Here is a 24,989-nt window from a genome sequence, read left to right on the forward strand (position 1 = left end):
ACCATTTGGTCCCAGATTTCTTCCAAACAATACATGCTAACCATTGCCTAGAACATTTATGGGCTAAATGTTTAATGAGCAACTTAAGCTTGCTTTTAATTTTGGAATTTAGCACATATTAGATGCTCAACATGAGTCAGCTGATTGAATAAATTTTGCCTCTAAATATATTTCTAATCAAGAATAGCCACATTTAAACTTAAATACGTTCTTTATTTAGTTTATTTTGAAAAAAATCAGGGAGAAAAGTAAAGTCTTAAAACTATATATAACTAGAAGATGTCAAGTATACTCTTTTGGAACAGAATAAATAAGTTCTATTTCCCAGCTGTCACTACTTGGACAGATGGCAGAGACTAAATGTAATTTAGTCAGAATTAAGCAAGTACAATTAGGCAAATTGATAGTGATATAAAAGATTAAGACTGTCATTTGATCTACTAAGTGTCAAAGAAGCCATGTGTTTTCTTCGTTCAAAAATAATGAAGAGCCCCATCTTTATAACAGGAGAACTACAGTGGGGTAATTTATCTCCAGCCACCAAAGGACTACACAGTTAGGTGATACTGGAATAAAATTTCATGCATGCCCAAATAATAATTATAATTAAACATACTAGGTTAAGTATCCATCTGAATGATTTGATGTAAACCTTGACTATTTACACTGAAAGCATTTTCTTTCATTTTTGAATATTCTAGACTTCCAAGGTAGAGTATCTACGGTCTAATGAAATTCAGCAACTATTTAGGCTCTACGGTCAGCATTCCTGTGTTCTTAGTATTTCCTGAGATACCACCTCCTATTGTAATTTACATTTTTTTCCTCATTCAAATTTTGAATTTGAAATTCCTTATAGGCTGCCTTACATTGTCTTCCAAACAATGTGGAAAGTGAATCAGACATACCAAAAGTCAAAAATCAAAACCAAAACCCATTATAGTGCTTTCAAAAATACTCAAACTGGACATTTTTAAGTCCAAAAGATATTAAATGACACTCTGAATCCATTATTTAATTCCACAAATACTGATTAAGTGCTTTCTGTGTACCAGGCATGTTTTAACCCCTGGAGTTCGAGTTGTAAATTAGAAAAAAATCTTTGTCCTCACTAAGCTCACACTCTATTTAAGAGGCTCAGATCAAGCATGATTTTCTGTTAGAAAATTTCAAGCGTGACAAAATCAAAGAGTACCACATGAAATAATTATCTCCACAAAAACTTACACTATAGGTAAAATACTTACATAAATTCTGTCTTTACTATATCGAACTTTGATATTATGGAGCAGTGTGGCTTCATTTAAATACATTAGTGAACCTAAGACATAAAATTTATATGTCATTAGAGAATTGAAGAAAACAAATAAAATAAAACAATACTATCTTAATCTGAATCACTTTGACTTATCCTAAAAATCAATTGTTAGGTTACATTTAACTCCATCTTTTTTAAAACGCTGGCTGATGTAAACCCTAGAAGCTGATTTAAAAGCGATCCAGTTTGACATGTGTGTTACGGTGATATTTTTAAGTAATGAATTTTCAACTAAAAGAGTAAACCTAGTGAGTACTAGTAAGTTAATGAAGGTTGATTAAAAAGTACAATTCAAGAGAGAAAAACGTACTACAATAGATATCTCTTATTTTAATATACTTCTGACACAACAAAGTGATGACACTAATCCAATCTGATACTCAGAATTTCACAGATAAAACACAAAAGATAAAATTTTAGAATGGGAACAGACCATCAAATCATTCAGGGAGTCCTTCACAACTGACATAATGAAGACTCTTAGAGAAATTATGTATGTCTTAACTGAGAATAGGAAGCTAGTTAATGGGAGAGTTTGAACAGATAAATCTTGTTTGAGTGACATCTGCTCTACTGAAGTGTCAGAATTGACTCCCAATCTATTCTCCAAGTCCTTCAATCTCCTGAGCTCCATTTCTATCCCATGCTAGACAAAAACCACTCCTCTTCTCAACCACCTTGTTTCTGTTATTAGCACCACCATTTTCTGTCACTGAAATTGTAAACCTTAGTCAACACTAAAATCATCTTCTCTCTTCCTCCTTATTCTAAACCAGTTTCCAAATCTTTATGCCAGGTAAGAAAGTACAGCACAGTGCCAGCTCATGGCAGGTACTCAAAGCATAATCTGAATCTCTCAATGTATCTCCTTTCTTTCCATTTCTACTGCTCCAATACCAGTTTAGTTCTCATTACCTCTTTTGTGATCATGGTGGCCTCTTATTTACCTATTGCCTCAGTCTCTCTCCTCTCTAATCCAGACTTCTCAGCACATTGACTAAAGTAGAGCCCTCATCAAATCTCTCTCCCCATAAAATCATCACTGGGTCTCTATCAACATCCAAATTCACATCTGATCAGAGCTCTTAATAAACCTACACTCATGACCTTTTCATATAATTTTCCACAATTCACCTTAATACTAACTTATAGGCAGACTGAACTATTTATTAAATGCAGGTATCAATCATTCATCTGTCGGCTTCCAGGTAGAATATCCTCTACATTTCTAGGTGTCAAAAATCTACCTATTCTTTAAGGTCGGTACAAAGGTTACCTCACAAATGACACTTCCCCATTCTCACCACCACCACTAGAACTACTATCTTCTTTGTAATTTCTTTATGGTTCTTACCACACACTGCCAGTGTTATTATGGTAATGTTACATATCTGGTTTTGTCTACTAAATCAGATCCTTGGGGGCAAGATGCTGCCTGATTCATTTGTTTGATCCCTCACTGAAATTGCTCATGTGCCTACACTGCATGTATGTCTAACATACTATTCAACACCTAACCAATGGTGTCAAACAAGAGCCTCTTGCCACAACTACCTGCAGAGACTGCACATCCATCTATACTCATTTAATGCAGCCAGTTCACTTTCACCTCACTGCTTTTTTTTTTTTTTTTTGAGACAAAATCTCACTGGTTGCCCAGGCTGGAGTGCAGTGGCACGATCTCAGCTCACTGCAACCTCCGCCTCCTGGGTTCAAATGATTCTCCTGCCTCAGTCACCTCACTGCTTTCTAGTGCCACTTAGGGCAGAATAAAAGAGAATAAGAAATGGGTGGAGGCTCCTAACAGCTGAATGGCAGCTTTCCTTTGAATTAAGGAAGGATATAGAGAGGGTTAGGCAGCAGAGGTATTAATATATCTGGTTTGGGTATGATGTTACCTACCTTTCTATATCCCTAATCTTCTTCCATCCTTGTCCCCTGGAGCCTGGTCTACATGTTCCTCTTTCTTTACCCAAAGCACTCTGTTGAACCACTCCCCATCTCTCTCACTTTCCTCTGAAATACCTGGTTGTATGATGTTGTCACTGCTTCCTCTAAGTAAAAACTCGTAATCCTACAGTACACTTCCCCTGTGAACGCTAATTATGTAAGCCTACACAGACATGGGAATTACTACTTGCTCTCCTATCTTTACTCCTTCCACACTCACCACCTGCCTTTTCAGGGATGTGTGTTTATTAAACCAAATAAACCCCTAACTGATGAAGTATCTGCTGATGACAATAAAAATTGGGACAGGAGGGTATTCCTCTGAAATCATGCCACACAGGCCATTCCATTTTCAAGAAGACACAGAAAAAGAGAGAGGGAGAGGAAAATATTTGCAACCCTGTTTTGCCAGAACGTGAAATGCTAAGTCCCAACTGCCTACATCTCCCTAAAGGTATGACCTAGGGATGTTCACAAGGGCCTCACAAATAGCTTCCTGCTCTACCAAATAATTCCTTCCTGCTGTCCTTTCCTAGTAGTCAGTCCTAGGATTACTTGGCTTGGCTATTTACATGCAACTCTTTATGTAAACTGTTTACCTTTTAGGCCTAATTATCAACAGATTTAACTATACCCAAAAGAATATTAAAATTTTGAAACAATTTAACATAAGACATATAACAAAATATTTGAATAAACAATTAGTTTCTTTATAAACACTGTTTTAATAACTATATAACAAATACATATAAAAGTTTTTAATGAAGATTAGGTATGACTTCATTATTAAATTTAGATATCTGACTAGAGAGTTATCTGAGCATTTAAGATCCTGCTTAATCATTACAGCTCTGGCTCACTAAAAGAAAAAAGGAACCCACAAACAACTTCAACACAGAAGTCAATCAATTCTAAATATATGTTGTTCTAGAAGTCATTCCATTACTGAAAAAGAGACTGAGGCAACTTTTAGAACTCTTTCCAATTTTATTTATTTATTATATAGAGACGGAGCTTTACTCTTGTCACCCAGGCTGTAGTGCAATAGCGTGATCTCAGCTCACTGCAATCTCCGCCTCCTGGGTTCAAGGTAGTCTCCTGCCTCGGCCTCCCGAGTAGCTGGGATTACCAGCGCCCACCACCATGCTCAACTAATTTTTGTACTTTTAGTAGAGACAGGGTTTCACCATGTTGGCCAGGCTGGTCTCAAAGTCCTGTACATAATTGTTAACGCTACCTTTTTTTGTTAAATGGAGAGTTGTTAGTGTCAAGTACCTTTAATGAAATCCATGACAAGTGTACATAATTGTTAACACTGCTGCCCCCAATATGAAATGATTACTGCTTAATCTTAAAAATGTAAGAATAAACATTGGCCTGTTCCATCGAGAAGGCCTTTTTTCATCAAACATGCCAAGGTGTTATAAGTCAAATTAATGCTGTGTTTTAATATAATCGTTCTGAAATTAATTTTTCAATTTGTAATTATATAGAATTTTTTTAAATGCATGTTTGCTTCAAACGGTGATGTTAAATGACTCCTACTGACTCAACTTCCAAATTACTGAACCACATATACTACTATAAAAACCACCTGACTCTAGATAAGGTTCAATAACTTTCAAAACTGTTAACAAGAGACCTTTAGTTCAAGCCTCACAGTAATTACCATTCCCCACATTTATGCAACTCAAATAACACCAAAAGAACACTCAAGACTCTTTCACCAAAATGCAAATGTGAGACAACACGGAGGACTCGAGTTCCTTCATTCACATGAACATTCGTGTCAAAAGACTAGATTGTTTCTGAACCAGCACAGTGTATCAGTAATATAACCACTAATTTATTTTTTTAAAAGAACAGTTTCCTTTTCTGTGCAGAGAGTTAATTTTTAACTTGGTACTTACAGTTATCTTCCACATCTTTTTTACTGTCCTCTTCTGCAGGAAACACTTGGTTTATGAGAGCCAAAAATGTCTAACAAACAAAACAAATGCTCATTAAACTCAAGGCTTTTAAATAGTAAGAACAATAGAAGGGCTTAATTGGTTGCATATACTGTAATAGTGGCAACAATATGCTCTTTATTAAAATATAATACAGATCCTACTATTTAACAAGTCATTAACCCCAAAACAGAACAATAACTTCACTCAAAAATATTATCTACTATTACTGTGGGCAAGAAATCAACAATAAAAATCAGTAAGTATCCTAGGCTCTAACACCTAGAGAAGGACAAAAACAGAGGTATATTAATATTAAATTTACATATATATGCTATTTAACAATTTTTTTAAATAAAATGTTAATGTGGTAGATATAGCAATTTCAGTGTTTTAAAAAAGGAAAAAGTGACCAGGCACAGTGGCTCATGCCTATAATCCCAACACTTTGGGAGGCCAAGGCGGGTGGATCATCTGAGGTCAGGAGTTTGAAACTAGCCTGGCCAACATGGTAGAACTCCGTCTCTACTAAAAATACAAAAATTAGTCGGGCGTGATGCGGCACCCTGTAATCCCAGCTACCAGGGAGGCTGAGGCAGGAGAATCCCTTGAACCTGGGAGGTGGAGGTTGCAGTGAGCCGAGATCATGCCATTGCACTCCAGCCTGGAAGACAAGAGCGAAATTCCATCTCAAAAAAAAAAAAAAAAGACAGAAAAAAATTCCATCTCAAAAAAAAAGAAAAAAGTAACATTCAATCAGATATAACCAGAGGGTTATATTAATAGCTACTGTTTCAGTAAAATATATTTGACACAAACTCCTGTACAAAAATCTGTCAGAAATATAAAAAGTACTCAAAAATATTTCATCTGTAAAATTACAAGTATCCATGAATACTTATATTTATCACTTAAATGCTATAGTAGACACTGCAGAATTAAGATAACATCTAGTAAGAGAGAACAAATGATCTCAAATGACACCCAAAGAGAATTAAATTTTAATCCATGCCATTCTCACAGTTATTTATAAGCTGATACAGTACTTCTCAAACAATTACAATTACTCTTGTGGCTGAAGTTTCTAATTGTATCAAAGAAAACTGCAGGGAAAAATGATTCAATTATTTTAAAATAATATTTATAGGGGTGTGTGTGTAAAGCTACAACTATAAAGAGTAAAATCCACGCTGCTGGAACTACTTCAATTGTAAGTCACACCCAATGTAGAAAATTGTTATGCCATAAAAACTCTGGAAGTTAATTATTCGGAACCCAGTACACATGTTATTAATGTTATAAATGTGGAAAAGTTTGTAGGACAGGCCACAAAAGCAAAATTAACCCATAATGTGCATTAAGTATATCAATGGTAATATAAAACAATCCACAATTTATAATAATGATTCTATAGGAAAATGCTTCAGAAATAACTGCTAATGTCATATGTGTACGTGCCCAACTTTCACAGCCATGGCAAGAGGGTTACGGGCTCCCCAGACTCCAGGGTTTAGCTCTGCCTGTTAGCAGCCATGTCAAATTAGAAACGTTCTAAGAAGTTAGATGATGAGGGCAGTGGGGATGAGGGGAGGCCAATGACAAAGAGTTGCTGGAATAAGAAAGTTAAGAGCAGGCTAAAAGGCCAGCAGGGAGTCCTGAAAGGTGTTTTCTCTCCCTCCTTCTTTATTCCTTAAATTACCACCAGCCCCATCTTCCTCTCTCCTTAAAGAGAAAATGTTTCATTAATTGTTTTCTCTTAGAGGAAGGAGGCTTTTTTCTGCTAAAAACATATATTGATCACTCAGCATTAATCACCTACCACAAGTCAAATACAGAGCATCAAGCTCTAATGACAGAATAAAACAGCCCCTGCACTTGAGAAGATTACATAGTCTAGTAGGGAGGGGGAGACAAAGTAAACAATTATCTCCAATAAAGATTAAAGGAAAGCTAAGAATTTACACCACTCCTCAAAGGAAAAAGTAGTCAACAGCCAATTCTACTGAATGGAGGGGAGGCACAGATTGGGTATCTGTAGAAAAACTTCATAAACAAGGTGACCTCAATCAGAGTCTTAAAGGAAAAATAAGTATTTTCTAAGCAAAAGGATATGGAGATTGGCCAGGTGCGGTGGCTCACACCCGTAATCCCTGTACTTTGGGAGCCCCAGGCAGGTGGATCACCTGACGTCAGGAGTTTGAGAACAACCTGGCCAACATGATGAAACCCCATCTCTACTAAAAATACAACAGATTATCCAGACATGGTGGTGGGGCACCTGTAATCCCAGCTACTCGAGAGGCTGAGGCAGGAGAATCGCCTGAATCCGGGAGGCAGAGGTTGCAGTGAGCCAAGATTACGCCACTGCACTCCAGCCTGGGCAACAATAGCAAAACTCCGACTCAAAAAAAAAAAATTAAATAAAATAAAGAGTGGGTATGGATAGTGGCACTCCAGGCAGGAGCAATGTGAGCAATGATACAAAGCACATAACATCACCTGGGGTATGGTAAGGACTTAATACTTGCAGAAGAGAAGACGAAAGAGGCACACAAGAGTAAGAGTATGAAGGGAGACTTGGTTGACAAAACATAAGACCAGCAAAGCAGACAGGGAAAAGAAAATGCAGACCCTTCTATGCCATAAATTTAGGGCTTCAGCCTACAGGGCTTCAGAGTGGCTTCTTACCACTGCTGCAAATACAGAATATGAAACCAATTTAGTAAATTAAAATTGTTTTCTTTTTTTTTTTTTGAGACAGGATCTCACTCTGTCACCCAGGCTAGAGTGCAGTGGCACAATCACGGCTCACTGCAGCCTTGACCTGCTGGCTTAAGTGCACTTCAGCCACCAGAGTAGCTAAAACAGGCATGTACCACCACACCCAGCTAATTTTTTTAAATTTTTTGTAGAGATGAGGTCTCACTATGTTGCCCAGGCTAGTCTCGAATTCCTAAGCTCAAGCAATCCTCCCTCTGTACTCCCAAAGTTCTAGGATTACAGGCATAAGCCACTGCACCTAGCCTAAAACAGCATTTTTAAAAGAATAAAAGTCATTAGAAATTATCAGAATGCATACCATGTGCTAAGAATGTTTCTTTTGACCAACTGTTTCATTTATAAGTAAACACACACAAACACTACACACACAGTTGTTGAAATGTAAAATTTATTTGTTATAAATTCACACACACACATAATACACATACCTAATGCAATGTGAAATCTATTTTACTATGGGTCACAAAAACCTTGAAAAGCCATTGCTATCAAGACATGTTCCCCACTTCCTCATCTACACTTCCACTGTACTTCCACTGCACACACACTGCACAAAGGTGTGCATGACCAGTCCACCCCTTTATGTACTTAATTCCTTAATAATTACTTCGAAGCTGATGATCTCTAGGCAATGAATGAGCTAAGCAAAAGATTGCTTCTCTTAAGGATCTTTTTAACTGTCTGGTTATTATGGCAGTATGTTTATTAAGACCCTGATCAGAAAGTAGGGAGGAAAATTAAGATTAAAGGTAACCTCTGAGAACTTGTTAATCCTCAAAAAAATTCTTGTGGAAAAAACGTACACTTTAGTTCACAGAATTATCTACAGATCCATGAAATTTATATCACTCCCTAATGTAAACAGTTTTTATTGGTTCTACATATGTACCTGAATAATATGAATAAGGCACAGTGTAAAGTATATTAAAATATTTAAAATATGAAAAAGTGTATCCTCTTAAATCAAGTTTCTTCTATAATTGAACTGAATTGTTTTGTCACCTATGAATACAACAAAATATACATAACAACTATATATAAACACCTAGGAAATACGCTCTCAATTTCATTTTGGTCTTCTGATTTACTGTGCTTATAAAATATGTTAAACAAAAATCAAAAGCCTTCAAATATGTAAAGTAATTGAGCTTATTTTTTTAAACATGTACTGAATTGTAAGTACAAATAGGTACCTGTTAATAAGAGGAAAAACCAGAAATACTTTGTCTTTCCTGTCCTGAGGGTATCTTTAATTGGCCTCCTCTAACATGGCACATTATACATTATGCATTTCAGTTCGTGGGTTGTTTACAGTAACAGAATAGTTTTCTCTGTGAAAAGACCTCATGAGAGATCCACCTTGTTTTTCTAAGTTCCCAGAAGGATGGTAGTCATATGGCATTAGTTAGCCATGTATCATAGAATATAAATTATTCATGAACATTTTCAGTCTAAAGTAAACAGAAATGACATCTACAAATTTAATTTAGTCAGAAGAACTGTTTAACAGGCATACTCATTAAACTAAAAATTGTGGACATCTATCATGGGAATAGATATTACTGTGCTAAGATAGCTAAGAGTTGAAAAATAAATCAATTGTGGAACCAAAAGAATAAAAAGAGATTGTTTCCTCTGGAAAACTTCCCCTCACTCTCTGAGAATGGAGTGAAGTTCCACAAAAACAGACTGTATCAGCCTCCATGAAGACTGAAACAGGTATTTACAATGATGCCTTCTCTGTAAACAAGTCACAACTCCTAGTCACTTTTCCCTCAGACTTTCATTTTGTAATGCTGTCTAGTTTATGTCTAAGCATACAAAGAAATAAATACCATGTGTACAGAATTAAAGCATCTATCACAAAAATGATAGCAATAATTTTAAGTGAACAAAAAACTTTAAAAAAAAGACTTTATAATAGAAGCTAAGGCAAAAAAGCAAAATCTGATATCCCCACATTCACTCTTCATATTTTTACTTTGTGACATGTCGATCACAGACACACTAATAACTTTAGTAATGTGGCACAAGAAATTAAAATGTCATTATTGTTTAGATTTTATCATATAGCTAGTTCTTAAGAATGAAAGGCTAAGAACTGGATGATCAAAGGGATGTGAAAAAAACAAAGAATGAAAGGCTCACTAAATTCCCATCTGATTTTATCATAGGGCACCATTTTTTCCCTAGAGCACATACCTCTGATTTAATCAAAGAAGTCAGGAGAAAACAGACTCACCAGCAATATGCTTTCCCAAATATCTACTTCATTAAGAAGACAGACCTAACTCTTGTGAAAAAAAACACCTATTTTTGAAAGAAATCATATTTCAACATCTTTCTGAGAAACTCACCTTGCCTTTCTGATTCAAGGGTTCAATTGTTAAGTTGTCGGGGCCAATATCCACAATGTTGCCCATCTGAAATCCATCTGTAGGGTGTGGCGCCCAAACGGGCTTTCCATCCTCCATTTTTGAAGGAGGATCCACAATCTCCTGTTTCCACTATCCACTGTCACCTGTTTCAAAGGAACAGACACAGCAACATCAATCAGTTTCAAAATATATATAAAACAAATAACGTATCTTTTTCAAAAGTTCACATGTAAATCCCAACAAACACATCTACCCCTGCCACATAAAATCCCCACCTCCTCCCTTGCATCTTGCTGAACTCTGCCCCCTTTATCTACTTTTTTTTGTTTGGCTTTTTTTTTTTTTTTTTTTTGAGATGGAATCTCACTCTCTCACCCAGACTGGAGTGCAGTGGCACAATCCTGGCTCACTGCAAGCTCCGCCTCCCAGGCTCATGCCATTCTCCTGCCTCAGCCTCCCGAGTAGCTGGGATTACAGGCATCCGCCACCACACCCGGCTAATTTTTTGTATTTTTAGTAGAGATGGGGTTTCACCGTGTTAGCCAGGATGGTCTTGATCTCCCGACCTCGTGATCCGCCTGCCTCGGCCTCCCAAAGTGCTGGGATTACAGGCGTGAGCCACTGCACCCGGCCCCCTTTATCTACTTTTAGATGAGGCTAAGCAGAGGTTGTTCCACCCTCAGGTACACCTGCTCTACTACTGCCTTCCTTCAGGTATGACTGCAGTAGAGTACAACCCTCTGACTAGAACAGAAGCAAACAATGATAGTTTTTACCAGTTGAGTGTAATTTATAACAGCACTCCCTTTTGCTACCTAAAGTATTCTGCATTTGCACAATAAATTAAATAGTCATAGGAATAGATATGATTGTGGGGAGGTAGCTAAGAGTTGAAAAAAATAAGTCAACTGTGTAAGTAAAAGGATAAAAAGAGAGATTATTATCTCTGGGAAACGTTCCCTCACTCTCTGAGAATGGACTGACGTGCTCCCAAAGCTCATCCTCACGGAACTACTCAACATGCCATTTTTGTTGTTTTCTTATTCTCCACTGAGGTAAAACTGACATACAGTGAAATGTACAAATCTAAGTATACAAGTTGATGAATATGGAAAAATGGATATAGCCATTTATGAAACACTCCAATCAAGGTCACGAGTGGTGGCTCATGCCTAGAATGCCAACACTTTGGGAGGCCGAGGCAGGAGGACTGCTTGAGGCTACAGTGAGCTATGACTGTATCACTGCAATTCATTCTGGGTGACAGAACGAGACCCTGTTTCTAAAACAAAACAGTTGTCTCATGACTCCTTTTGGTCAATAACCATTCCCCATGGGCATTCCTACTGTTCTGTTAGTTTCTGCCTATTCCTGAACGTCATATAAGTGACATCATACAGTACGTATTCTTTGGTGTCTGGCTTTCATTCAACAAAATGCTTTTGCTTTCAACATATTTAACCTTGTTGTGTGTACTAGTCCAATGAACAGACTATACCACAATTGTTCACCTATTGCTCTGTTGATGAACATTTGGATTGTTTCCAGTTTTTGCCTAATGTGAATTCTAACCTAATTTTTCCATTATCCCTGTATGGTTTCTTTCATACTTAGCATTCTGAGATCTAACATTCATAATTCTGTCTATAAAGAGTAGCCAAAACAATCCATGACATGCAAAATATTTTGTTTTATTAGCCTGGATGCTATGAGACTAAAATGTAACAATGAATCATCTGGTGAATGATCCCAGATGTCATCTTGACAGGCACTTATTTTTTCACTACTTATCTATATTTAAAAAGAAAAGCTGATTCATGTATCATAATCCTCCTTTTGTGTGCCATTCTCAAATCTGGGATCCTCATGTGGATGCTCTCAGGTGTAGTTTCATGAAAGTCAAGGACATTTGGCATACAGTTCATTCAAAAGCGGCTAACTATTGGCACCTTTGCAACTTGCTTGTTGGTTAATGTCGTCTACGCAGTGGCTACAAAGTGAGTTGCTTTCCCTATCCAGCAAATGCCATCAGGTTTATATATAATTCCAAGTTGACAAATTAGATGAAGAGTCTTCACAGAAGTGAATCAATACCACTACTTCAGACTTACATTACCACACACACATCTATACTCTTTCCCTAATCATATTTAGTCCCATGGCTTTAAATACCATTTATGTATAAGTGATGCTCAAAGTTGTTGCTCTAGCCGAAACCTCCATTGAGTTCCCAGATGTTTACTTGTCTACTGGACACCTCTTCATGAATTATCTATAGGCGTAACATAATTATTACGTTATTATTGCCATGGTCTACCACTCCAGCTTGCTCTTCCTTCTATCAGGGAAGGCACTAACAGCACTCTTTCAAATCCAACCCGAAATCATCCCCAATCCCTTGAGCTCCTTCCAAATTCATATCACTTCCTTAATGTTGTCAGCTTTATCTCCAATAGGCATCACAAATCCAACTCCTTCTCTGCATCTCCTCTACCGTCCTAGTTCAAATGAAAAATGAACATCATCTTTTACCAGGACTTCTGTAATTAACTCAGCTGCCTGCTTATACTCGTGCCACTTCACACATATCACTAGTAATCCTACCAAAAGGTAAACCTAATCATCTCATTTCTGTTTCATCAGGACTTGGACTATTCCTCTCTGTGTCCCTGAGGCCCAGCACACAGTAAGCAACTCAATATTCACTGGTAAATGAATGAATTGTTCACACAGTTTTGGAAGAGTAAAAGCAGGTCTAGACTTAGAAGAACTGAAATATCTTTTTCTTTTTTTTTTTTTTTTTTTGAGACTGGGTCTCTCTATCACCCAGGCTATAGTGCAGTGGTACAGTGATGCAATCATGGCTCACTGCAACCTTGACCTCCCATGTTCAAGACATTCTCCTATTTCAGCCTCCCAAGTAGCTGGGACCATAGGTGTATGCAGCTAATTTTTGTAATTTTTATTTTTTTATATACAGGGTCTTACTGTGTTGCCCAGGCAGGTCTCGAACTCCTGAGCTCAAGCAATCAACCCACCTCAACCATACAAAGTGCTAGGATTACAGGCATGAGCCACTGTGCTCATCCTGAAATATCTTCAAATCCTAGGCTCAGCCAGGAACAGTGGCTCACACTTGTAATCAAAACACTTCAGGGTAAGGAGACAGAGCAAGATGGCTTAATAGAAGGCTCCAGCAATCACTTCCCCTTCAGGAACACCAAATTGAACAACTATCCACCCAAAAAAAGCATCTTCATAAGAACAAAAAATCAGGTGAGCAATGTACCAATTAAAACCAGTGCCTGGTTTCAACATCACATCAAAGAAAGAGGCACTGGAGAGCGGAGCAAAACCAGTCTTCAACTCTCAGCACCACCCTCTCTCTCCCCACCCCTTGGCAGCAGCAATGGTGGTGTGGTGAGAAAATCTACAGGCTTGTGGGAGGGAGAGCTCACAAACAGAGCATTTAGAGAAGCCCTAGCCAGAGGCAAATAGTTCATCTCAGCAAGCCCCACTGCAGGCTAAATTGCTCTGGGGTCCTAAATAAACTTGAAAAGCAGTCTAGACCACAAGGACTGCATTTTCTGGGCAAGTCCAGGTGCTATGATAGGCTCAGAGCCACTGGGTTTGGGGAGCCTGTGACCTAGTGAGAACACCAGCTGGGCAGCCAGGAGTACAACTCACGGCTCTATTAAAGACTCCTTCCCTCCGCTTGAGAGGAGAAGAGGGAAGGGTAAAGGGGACTTTGTCTTGCAACCTGGATACCAACCAACTCAGTCATAGTAGAATAGAGAACAGGGCAGGTCCTGAGGCCCCCATTCCAGGCCCTAGCTCCTGGGCATTTCTAAACACAGCCTGGGCAGAAGATAACTCACTGATTTGAAGGGAAGAACCCAGTCCCAGCAGAATTCATCACCTGCTGACTAAAGAGCCCCTGGGGCCTGAACAGTCAGCACTGGTAGCCAGGCAATACTCACCATGGGTCACAGGTGAGACTGAGAGCTATGCTAGCTTCAGGTATGACCCAGCACATTCCCAGCTGTGGTGGCCATGGGGAGAGACTGCCTGACTGAGGAAAGGAAAGGGAAGAGTAAGGGGGACTTTGTCTGGCAGCCTGGGTACCAGCTCAGCCAGAGTGGGTTAACGAGCACCAAGCGGGCTCCTGGGGTCTCTGATCCCCGGCCTTGACTCTTGGGTGGCATTTCCGGATGTGCCCTGGGCGAAAGGGGAGCCCACTGTTCTAAAGTGGGAGATTCAGGACTGGCAGCATCCACCACGAACTGACTGAAGAACTCTTGGGCCTTGAGTGAACGTCGGCAGTAGCCAGGCTGTACTTGCCATGGCCCTGGGATGGTGGTGGCCATGGAGAGAGACTCTTTGCTTGAGGAAAGAGGAGAAAAGAGTGGGAAAAACTTGGTCTGTGGCTTGGGTGCCAGCTCAGCTTCAGAATACAGCAGCAGGTAGATTTCTAAGGTTCTTGACTCCAGACCCTGCCTCCCAGGTGGCATCAATCCAAAAGAAAAGGACATTACTGAGCAAGAAGAAATCATCTGAAGGCACAAAACTCACTGGTAATAAGAAGTACACAGAATATTCTAAAACTGTAATTGTAAAACCATTTAATATAACTACTGTGGAGAACAGTTTGGAGGTTCCTCCAAAAACTAAAAATGTAATGACCATATGATCTAGCAATCCTACTGCTAGGAACATACTCAAGAGAAAGGAATAAGTATATTGAAGAGATATCTGCACTCCCATTTTTACTGCAGCACTATACTCAATAGCCAAGATCTGGAAGCAACCCAAGTGCCCATGAACAGAAGAATGAATAAAGAAAACATGGTGCATATATACAGTGGAGTATTATTCAGCCATGAAAAAGAAAGATCCTGTCATTTACAACAACATGGATGGAACTGGAGGTCATCACATTAAATGAAACACATCAGGCAGAGAAAGGAAAACTTCACATGTTCTCACGTATCTGCGGGAGCTAGAAAAAAAAAAACTGAAACAATTGAACTCATGAAGATAGGGAGTAGAATGATAATTGAGGCTGGGAATGTAGTGGGATGGGGAGTAGGGATGGTTAATGGGTACAAAAATATAGTTAGAATGAATAAAATCTAGTACTTGATAGCACAAGAGGGTGACTACAGTCAATAGTAACTTACTGTCATTTAAAAATAACTAAAATAGTATACTTGGATCATTATGGCACAAAGAAAGAATAAATCCTTGAGATGCTGGGTACTTCATTTACCCCAACGTGATTATGGCACACTGTACGCCTGTATCAAAATATCTCATGTACCCCATAATATATACACCTACTATGTATCAACACACACAAAAAAACTAATTTTAAAAAAAAGCACTTTGAGAAGCCGAAGTGGCAGGATCACTTGATCCTAGGAGTTCAAGACCAGCCTGAACAACACAGCAAGACTCCACCTCTACAAAAATCAAAAATTTTAAATATTAGCCAGGAATGATGGCCTAGCCCTGTAGTCCTGGCTACTCAGGAGGCTGAGAAAGGAGGATGACTTGAATCCAGGAGTTCAAAGTTGCAGTAAGCTATCATTGTGCCACTGCTCTCCAGCCTGGGAGACAGAGTAAGAAGACCTTGTCTCTGAAAAAAAAAAAAAAAAAAAAAACCTAGGCTTGAAACTCAGCTCCACCACTTTCTGACAAGCTTAAGTAAGTTATTTAACCTCTTCGATTTTTATCTTTGTCCTTATCCATATGGTGGGATATCACTTACCTTTCAGAACTGCTGTGAGGATTAAGTGACATAAAACTGAGCTCACTGTTCTACTGGCACCCAAAAGATACTAGTCATACCTCTCCCCCTTTCCCTTTTCCTTCCCCACTATATCCCTTGTTTGAAGCCACCAGTCAGTTTCAAGACAATAGTTGTGGTAATTTTAAATACAAACAGAAATTACAGAATAGACAGGAGGGATCATTCAGGAAAAATTACCTGAAATCACTGTGTGTAAAACTTGTGACAGTGAAAAAAAAGAAAAGAAAAATCACAGCAAAGCAAAACTCCCGAAGTCCAAAAAAGAATGGCAAATTAAACTTCGAACTACTTTCCTATTTTCAACTGTTAACTATGACTTCCCAGTTAAGGTAACAAATTTAAAGGCACACAGCTAACATTGCTCCATCAAAGCCCTATATCTACAGTACAGGGATTCTATACAAATACATCAGCCCATGAGGATGGAGAGAAGCAAAAAGGAGAAAGACTCTGGAATGAGAAACACCAAAAACAATTACGGGTACACCAAAAAAAGAAAAAAGAAACTGCTTAGGAGATAGGGTCTCACTTTTTCACCCAGGCTGGAGTGCAATGGCACAATCATAGCTCACTGCAGCCTGGAACTCCTGGGCTCAGGCAATCCTCCCACCTCAGCCTTCTGAGTAACTGGGATTACAGGCATAAGCCACTGCACCTGGCCGAGACTCTCTCCTTGACCAATCAACTTTAATTAGGCTCCTCTGAGGCCTCTCCTCAACTAGGCCTCAACCTTGGCCTTAACTCCGTTCTATCTCTGACAGGCCTGCACAGCCCAGTTTTAGCAAGAATCCTGCTAAATCAATTTAGATAGACTCCCTGACCCCTGATACTTGATCCAGTTCCAATCCCCCACCTTTCATGTCATAAACCAAAAATAAAATCCTAAGCCCCTAACCAACTGAATGGGGATCCCTCTTGGATGGAGGAACTTGAAAAACTGAATTCCCAGCCAAGACAGGAAGGGAGGTCAGACATGCCTCATTATACCCCACTCCCTTTTGGAATTTAGGCACAACTGACCAATATTAACATTAAAATAGAGATCATAAGACTGACAAAACATTCAGCAATAAGACACATTTCAACATGATTCTGGTATAGCATCACATGCCAGATAGCAGACCCTGAAGGGAATCAAAATATTTTACCCCAGGCCGGGCGTGGTGGCTCACGCTTGTAATCCCAGCACTTTGGGAGGCTGAGGCGGGCGGATCACGAGGTCAGGAGATCGAGACCATGGTGAAACCCCGTCTCTACTAAAAATACAAAAAATTAGCCGGGCGTGGTGGCGGGCGCCTGTAGTCCCAGCTACTCGGAGAGGCTGAGGCAGGAGAATGGCGTGAACCCAGGAGGCGGAGCTTGCAGTGAGCCGAGATTGCGCCACTGCACTCCAGCCTGGGCGACAGAGCAAGACTCCGCCAAAAAAAAAAAAAAAAAAAATTTTACCCCAAAATATATTTCTTTGACATATTTTGAAATGGCCCTGCAAAGCTGTCTTTTGTGGGGGAAATTTGCATCTGTAGAGAATTTCATAGTAATTAATGCAGCCAGGCATTTCCAAGATGGATCTACGCGAGATTAACTACAACTGACATCTTTTAAGGTATGAAAAGAGACATTTACCATCATTCTCTCTGTAGCCTGCTACCTATGAAGCTTCTCTACATAACAAGAACCTCAACATCTATGGATCTTTTTTTTGTTTTGTTTTTTGAGACAGAGTCTCACTCTGTTGCCCAAGCTGGAGGGCAGTGGGGCAATCTGGGCTCACTGCAACCTCCACCTCCAGGGTTCAAGCAATTCTCCTGCCTCAGCCTCTAGAGTAGCTAGGACTACAGGCACCTGCCACAACGCCCAGCTAATTTTTGCTTTTTTTTTTTTTTTTTTTTTTTTTTTTTTTTTTTTTTTTTAGTAGAGACAAGGTTTCATTATGTTAGCCAGACTGGTCTTGAACTCCTGACCCCAAGTGATCCACCTGGCTTGGCCTCGCAAAGTGCTGGGATTACAAGCCTCAGCCAGCACGCCCAGCTGACATCCCCCTTATCTTACCTTGAGCATTTTTTTCTACTGACTTCGAGTCTTTAGACAAAGCTTAACTCTTTCAACTGCCAATCAGAAAATCTTTGAATCCACCTATGACCCATAAGCTCCCCATTCTGCCATCCCCCCACTTCAAGATTTCCCAGTTTTCAGGCAGGGGCAGAATCAATATATACCTTCCACGTATTATGTCTTCGCCTGTAATTCCTGCCTTCCTAAAATGTATAAAACCAAATTATAACCCAACCGCCTCACATACACTTTCTCAGGACTTCTTGAGACTGTTCATTGGGCCATAGTCATTCATATTGGCTCCGAATAAACCTCTTTAAATATTTTACAGTTTGCTTTTTCCATTAACACTCTAAGTCCTTGACCTGCCTTCAGCAAAAATCCTGTTAAGTCAGTATGGCAAGACTTTCTATGCCCTTGATGTCTCCATGAATAATTTTCCATCCACTGATCCACTCACTCTGTTCCTTGGCTGTAAATCCTGTGAAAGGAAAAAAATCTTGGAACCCCAAAATCACTAAGCCAAGGAAAAAGTCAAGCTGGGGACTATGTCAGGCAGGCCTGCCTCCCGTTTTATTCCTAAACGACATAGCTACAAACATTTTTTAAAAAGTTACATACCTCCCTCCCAATTTGCCCACATGGAAATTCCTTGTGGATGAAGGACAGCCAGAATTCAAAGTCATCCCGCTGAGGCTCATGTGAGACAAATGCATATCTCATTGCTTCTTCTACCATATTGTTTCACTAAGCCAGACTAGGGCATAAGATTATTTCCTCTACCCTCCTCTCACATGTAAATTGTGTATTCTGTGAAAGGCTAATCAGAGACTCAAAAGAATGCAATAGTTTGTCTCTTATCTACCTATGATTTCGAAGTCCCCTCCCCCTGCCTTGAGTTTACCCGCCTTTCCAGACGAAACCAATGTACATCTTACACAAATTAATTGATGTCTCATGTCTACCTAAAATATATAAAACCAAGTTGTGCCCTGACCACCTTAGGTACATGTCCTCAGAACCTCCTGTGGCTGTGTCACAGGCGCATCCTTAACCTTTCTAAATTGGTTTCAAAACAAACTTTCTAAATTGGTTGAGACCTGTCTCAGATATTCTGGGTTCACAATCCCCAGCTGTCTCTGCCATATTCAGGAGTTGAGGCCCATCTCTCCCCACTACTGCAATACCCCTTGATATGAACTATGAACTGAAAGTACTGCTATGGACTGAATTTTGTTCCCCCCAAATTCATATGTTTAAGCCTTACAGGGCTTTCAGGAGGTAATTAAGATTAAATGAGGTCGGAAGGGTAGGGTTCTAATCAGATAGGATTGGTGGCCATATAATAAGAGGAAGAGAGAGAAATAGATCTCTCTCCAAGTACATGCACCATGGAAAGGCCAAGTGAACACACAGAGAAAAGGCAGCCATCTACAAGCCAGGAAAAGTGCTCTTATCAGAACCTAACCACGGTGACACACTGACCTCAGATATCCAGGTTACAAAACTGTGAAAAAAATAAATTTCTGTTGTCAGAATACAAATGTTTGTGGTATTTTATTATGGCAGCCCGAGCAGTCTACACTTCTAGCAGACTAATACCACCCCTACCACAAGAGTCCTTGAATAAAGTATTCCTTGCTGTTTTAACAAGTGTCCGAATAATTTTTCTTTAACAACAACATAATAGAAATGAAATATTCACTAGAAGCTATAGAAGATAAAGACGAGGCAACCTTTCAGAGTTAAGATAAAATGAAAGAGCGTCAGAGACGTGTGAACCAGAGCAACTCCATCTTGAATAGGAGGTGGGTAAAATAAGGCTAAAACCTACTGGTTTTTAGACATTTAAGGCATTCTAAGTCACAAGATGAGAGAGGAGGTCAGCACAAGACACAGGTCATAAAGACCCTGCTGATAAAATGGGCTGCAGTAAAGAAGCTGGCTAAAACCCATCAAAACCAAGATGGCAACAAGAGAGACCTCTGGTAGTATAATCAAGAAATAAACATAAAAATGGGCAAAATTTCTTTCACAGATGTTAAAGTATCAGAATATAACAGCAAGATATTCATCCCAGGTGATTTAAATATTCCATATGCTGTGACTAATCTTATTATCCAGTGATACACCCAGAAATTACCTAGTTTTTTAATTTGTGCTAGGTTTAAGAGTTTTTTTCCACCAGGTGCAGTGGCTCATGCCTGTAATCCCAGAAATTTGGGAGGCCAAGCTGGAGAGATTGCTTGAGCCCAAGAGTTCAAGACCAGCCTGGGCAACAAAGTGAGATCCCTGTCTCTACAAAAAATACAAAAACTAGCTGGGTGAAGTGGTGCATGCCTGTGGTCCCAGCTAGCGTGGCTGGGAGGCCGAAGTGGAAGGATCACTTCAGCCTGGGATGTTGAGGCTAGTGAGTCATGATCACGCCACTACTCTCCAGCCTGGGTGACAGAGCGAGACTCTGTCTCAAAAAAAAAAAAATTTTTTTTTTTAATGAGACTGAGTCTCGCTCTGTCACCCAGACTAGAGTCCAGTGGCGTGGTCTCGGCTCGCTGCAACCTCCGCCTCCTAGGTTCAAGCAATTCTCCTGAGTCAGCCTCTCAAGTAGCTGGGATTACAGGCACAAGCCACCATGCCCAGTCAAAGAAATATTTTTAAAAGGTAAACATGCTTTTTACACGGAGTTAATTTTGTCTTCTGGTTAGTATTGCATTTAAATGACTCACTGAGAATCAGAGAGACAATCAAAAGAACCGGAAATTTTCACTGAAATTTTTCATTTCTTGAATCAATTATAAAATATATTATTCTTTCTTAATTGACATATAAATTATGCAATAAGTATATTCAGATATTCTATAAGATGAGAATCAAATTTTTTTCTTTGGGACAAAGTCTTGCTCTGTCGCCCAGGCTGGAGTGCAATGGCGTGATCTCAGCTCACTGCAACCTCCACCTTCTAGGTTCAAGTGATTCTCCTGCCTCAGCCTCCTGAGTAGCTGGGATTACAGGCGCCCGCCACCACACCCAGCTAATTTTTGTATTTTTAGTAGAGACGGGGTTTCACCAGGTTGGCCAGGCTGGTCTTGAACTCATGACCTCAGTTGATCCACCCGCCTTGGCCTCCCAAAGTGCTGGGATTACAGACATGAGCCACTGTGCCTAGCCCTCAAATTATTTTTTCAAATTTCCAAGGGCCACTTTAACTTTCAACCCCACTCCACAACATGCTTTGAAGACAGTATTCTACTAAACTATCTCTGAAAATGCAAATACAAGTTTTCTCATTAAAAAAAAAATTAAGCTCTCGCCACCACCTCTACATATCAATCTACATCTGTGCCCATACAGTCTTCCTTTCATTCTGTTAAGTCCAAATTATTCTTACTCCTATCTAAAACCAGTCGCTACTCACCCACCAGATCCTATTCCTTCTTAAGCCATGCAAGAACAACCCCTCCTCTCCTCTCCTCTCCTCTCCTCCTCCTCTCCTCTCGCCCCTCTCTTTCCCTCCTCTCCCCGCTCTTCTCTTTCTCCCTCCTCTTCCTCTCCTCTCTTCTGTGAAGTACCTTGTGAAGAAGGTACTTGCTTCCCCTTCACTTTCTGCCATGATTGTAAATTTCCTGACACCTCCCCAGCCATACAAAACTGCGAATCAATTAAACCTCTTTCCTTTATAAATGACCCAGTCTCGGGGAAGTTCTTTATAAAGTGTGAAAACAAAGTAATACATCTAGTCTTACGGCTTTAAACATTATCCATATGGCTAATCATGGCATCAGTGTTATTAATATGCTAATAACGCCCCATGTGGCCAGGCATGGTGGCTCACACACCTGTAATGCCAGCACTTTGGAAGGCAGAGGCAGGTGGATAACTCGAGCTCAGGAGTTCGAGACCAACCTGGCCAACATGGGGAAATCCCATCTCTACTAAAAATACAAAAATTAGCCAGGTGTGGTGGCGTGCGCCTGCAATTCTGGCTATTCAGGTGGCTGACACACGAGAACTGCTTGAACCTGGGGGACGGAGATTGTAGTGAGTCAAGATTGTGCCACTGCACTCCAGCCTGGGTAATGGAATGAGACCCTGTCTCAAAAAAATAGTAATAGTAAGGCCCCATTTTCTATCTCCAACTTATACCTCTCTCCTAACTCCAGACATCTAGAGCACATAGCCTATTCAATATCACTACTTAGGAAATCAACAGCCATCTCAAACTTTTCATATCCTAAACTGACCTAGCTCCCCGTTTAAATTAGTTTCATTCATAGTTATCCTCTTCTTATTAAATGACAATTTCTTTTTCTTTTTTTGAGACAGGGTCTCACTCTGTCACCCAGGCTGGGTATTACTCCAGTAAGAAATCTGACATCTTAGCCTACTTCAGCTTAATCATAGCAAACATAAACCTTCCATCAGGCTTTGTGAAATACTGAAAATACATTAAGGACATCAGCTTGTAACTGAAGGCCCTTGAGATGGGAGCCTCAGTACTTCTCAGCAGCTCCCAGGTCCTGTCTCCTCTTAAGTGTGTTGGGGAACACACTGTATGGTGCTTCTGAGTGACTATGTTGACTCATTTACCTTTGTTCAGCCGCATACCAATTTTGAATTTTCTTTCGTGAAAGTAAGGGCTCACTCTTATGACGGGACTGTCTGGGTAGAGTAGAGTCTGGAGGGGGGTTAAACCATGAAGTGAAATTATTACAAACGCATTCTATAAACATTTACTGAAGTCCCAATATGTGTCAGGCATAGCACCAGAAAAAAAATATTTTTCATCCTAAACAAAAAAGAAAAGCACATTCTTTCTAAACAAAAAACAAAAGCACACATAGAAATAAGATCCTAGAAAATCCTAAAGTCATAAAGTTACCACCACTGCCATTAAAAGAATTGGAATTAATTATTGGCGAAGGAGAATAACTAAAGTGATAATATCCCAGGTACTCAAATGCCTGGGGGGAAACAGGAAATACTCACAGAAGCAGTGCTGTGCTGTAACATGGGTATAGTCTATGAAGGGCGACAGGCTAGTCAGAGACGACACCTGTGGCAGCCAAGAGATCTTTATTGGAGAGGTAGAGGTCAGGTCACGCGGGGGAGAGACAGAAGAGAAGAGAGAGAAAAGAAGAGAAGGGAGAGAGAGAGCCGCTGGTGTGCTGGGTTTTATATCCCTTGGGCCTACGTGGGGCGGGCCCAAGGGAAGGCGGGAGATGCTTCTTTCTGATTGGCCCTCCTTTGGCGGGTTCAGACAGTGCCCGGTCAAGGAGAGGAGAAGAACCCGGAACCGGCGCCATTAAGGTACCCCTGTTACCTAACATTCCTCCCTTTTTTGTTTCTTAAGAAGTGGGGAAATGGGCATTGTAGTTCGTCTGACTACTTCCTGCTGAGCGGGGGCGTCGTAGGGGAGGGGTATGGGAGGACTGTGGGGGTTGTGTACGGGGCACAGCAGGAGTATAAGGCCAAGCAGTAGGGCACTGTATGTGAACATCTCGTCAGTTGTGAAGTCCATGAATGTTCCTTGTAGCCAGCCAAGGGGCAGGGAGGGGTCTGTGATGAGCCAGCAGTCTTTGCGGAGATTGTCTAGGAACTGGTGGAACCGAGACATGGCGCTCAGAGTCTGTCTCTGGAGTCAGCCGCTTCCTCGCTGGTTGCTAGGAGTTGATGATGTCTAAGGAGAAGCTGTTTAAAGGTTTGGTTAGAGATGGATGAGACTTGCTGTCTCATGAATTTGAGAAGGCACGGAAGGAGAGCACAAGAGGACCCATGACAGGGCCTAGAAATGGGAGGATCCAGGCTAGGAGGGGGTCTTTAGGGTGTCCCACAATGATGGGGATGAGTTGGCCCCTATTAGTTTCTTCCTAATCTTATGTAAGTTTTAATGTTTGTAAGAAGATGCAAGTACCGCCTTTTTCAGCGGTGAGTAAATCTAGAGCTCAGCGGTTTGAAGTGTTACCCCTGCTAGGGATGTGATTTGACGTTGTAAAGCGGAATCTTGAGATCGGAAAACTGAGACACGCTGTAACCTAGGGAGGCAGCCCCTAGTCCTGAGCCTAGTAGGGAGGTGGTGAGGGATAGCCCGAGAATGAATGGTAGGAAAACTGCTCTCTTGTGTCAGTGTGCTGATGAGCCTTCAGAGAAGGGTAATAGGGTGAGTTGGGGAAAGAGAGTGACGGGAACACAGGGGCCACCAGTGGAAGAGTTGATAGACTTGTGTAGGGAGCCATTGCACCAGCCTTCGGGGCCTGGGAAGTTTGGAGGAGCGCTGGTGTAGGTGCAGTTTGTGGGGGGCGGGCAGGCGCCGCTGGGAGGGGCGTCTGGTTGATCTGGGCCGGCGGCCGGAAGGTGGGGCGGAGGGTGGTGGTAGGGGGGGGGGGGGCTCGTCGGCTGGGTCGAAGTCGGGGGCAGAGGGAGGGGTTGGCAGTTTAAGAGCGGCAAGGAGCTGTTGGGGTTCGCAAGGGAGCCGGAGGTTAGGTGTGTCCCATAGGAGGAAGAGGCCGTGAATATATGGGATCTCTACCCATTTTCCTGTTCGCACGCAATAGTTGTAGAGATCCCGAAGAAGATCAGGATCGAGAGAGCCATAAGGAGGCCATTTGTTTTGGTTGTCTAGGGGATAGGTGGGCCAGTTTTGAGTGCAAAATTTAATTAGGTGTTTTGGTTTGATGTCTGAGGCGAGGCCAAGGGCCGACGAATTATTTAAAAGACATTGTAGGGGGGAGTCAGCCGGCAGGGATGCAGAG

General features: G+C 40.6%; 1 protein-coding gene across 10 annotated transcripts in view; it reads right to left on the reverse strand.

The window, feature by feature from the left end:
• Positions 1–24,989, reverse strand: part of MYO6 (myosin VI) — a 152,934-nt gene that overhangs the window by 78,949 nt on the left and 48,996 nt on the right. For 9 of the 10 annotated variants that reach the window (XM_058435064.1, XM_058435060.1, XM_058435058.1 and 6 more), the window contains 3 exons: positions 10,356–10,519; positions 5,179–5,248; positions 1,248–1,321 (listed from right to left, as the gene is read on the reverse strand). In XM_058435064.1, coding sequence (XP_058291047.1) covers positions 1,248–1,321; positions 5,179–5,248; positions 10,356–10,472 — 261 coding nt within the window. In that variant the 5' untranslated portion in view covers positions 10,473–10,519. Of the gene's footprint in view, positions 1–1,247; positions 1,322–5,178; positions 5,249–10,355; positions 10,520–22,827; positions 23,024–24,989 lie in introns of those variants that run through there. The other variant, XM_058435051.1, reaches the window with a different exon arrangement.

This window comes from Hylobates moloch, unplaced genomic scaffold (genome assembly GCF_009828535.3).
Source record: "Hylobates moloch isolate HMO894 unplaced genomic scaffold, HMol_V3 SCAFFOLD_2, whole genome shotgun sequence".
In the NCBI taxonomy this organism is placed as follows: Eukaryota; Metazoa; Chordata; class Mammalia; order Primates; family Hylobatidae; genus Hylobates; species Hylobates moloch.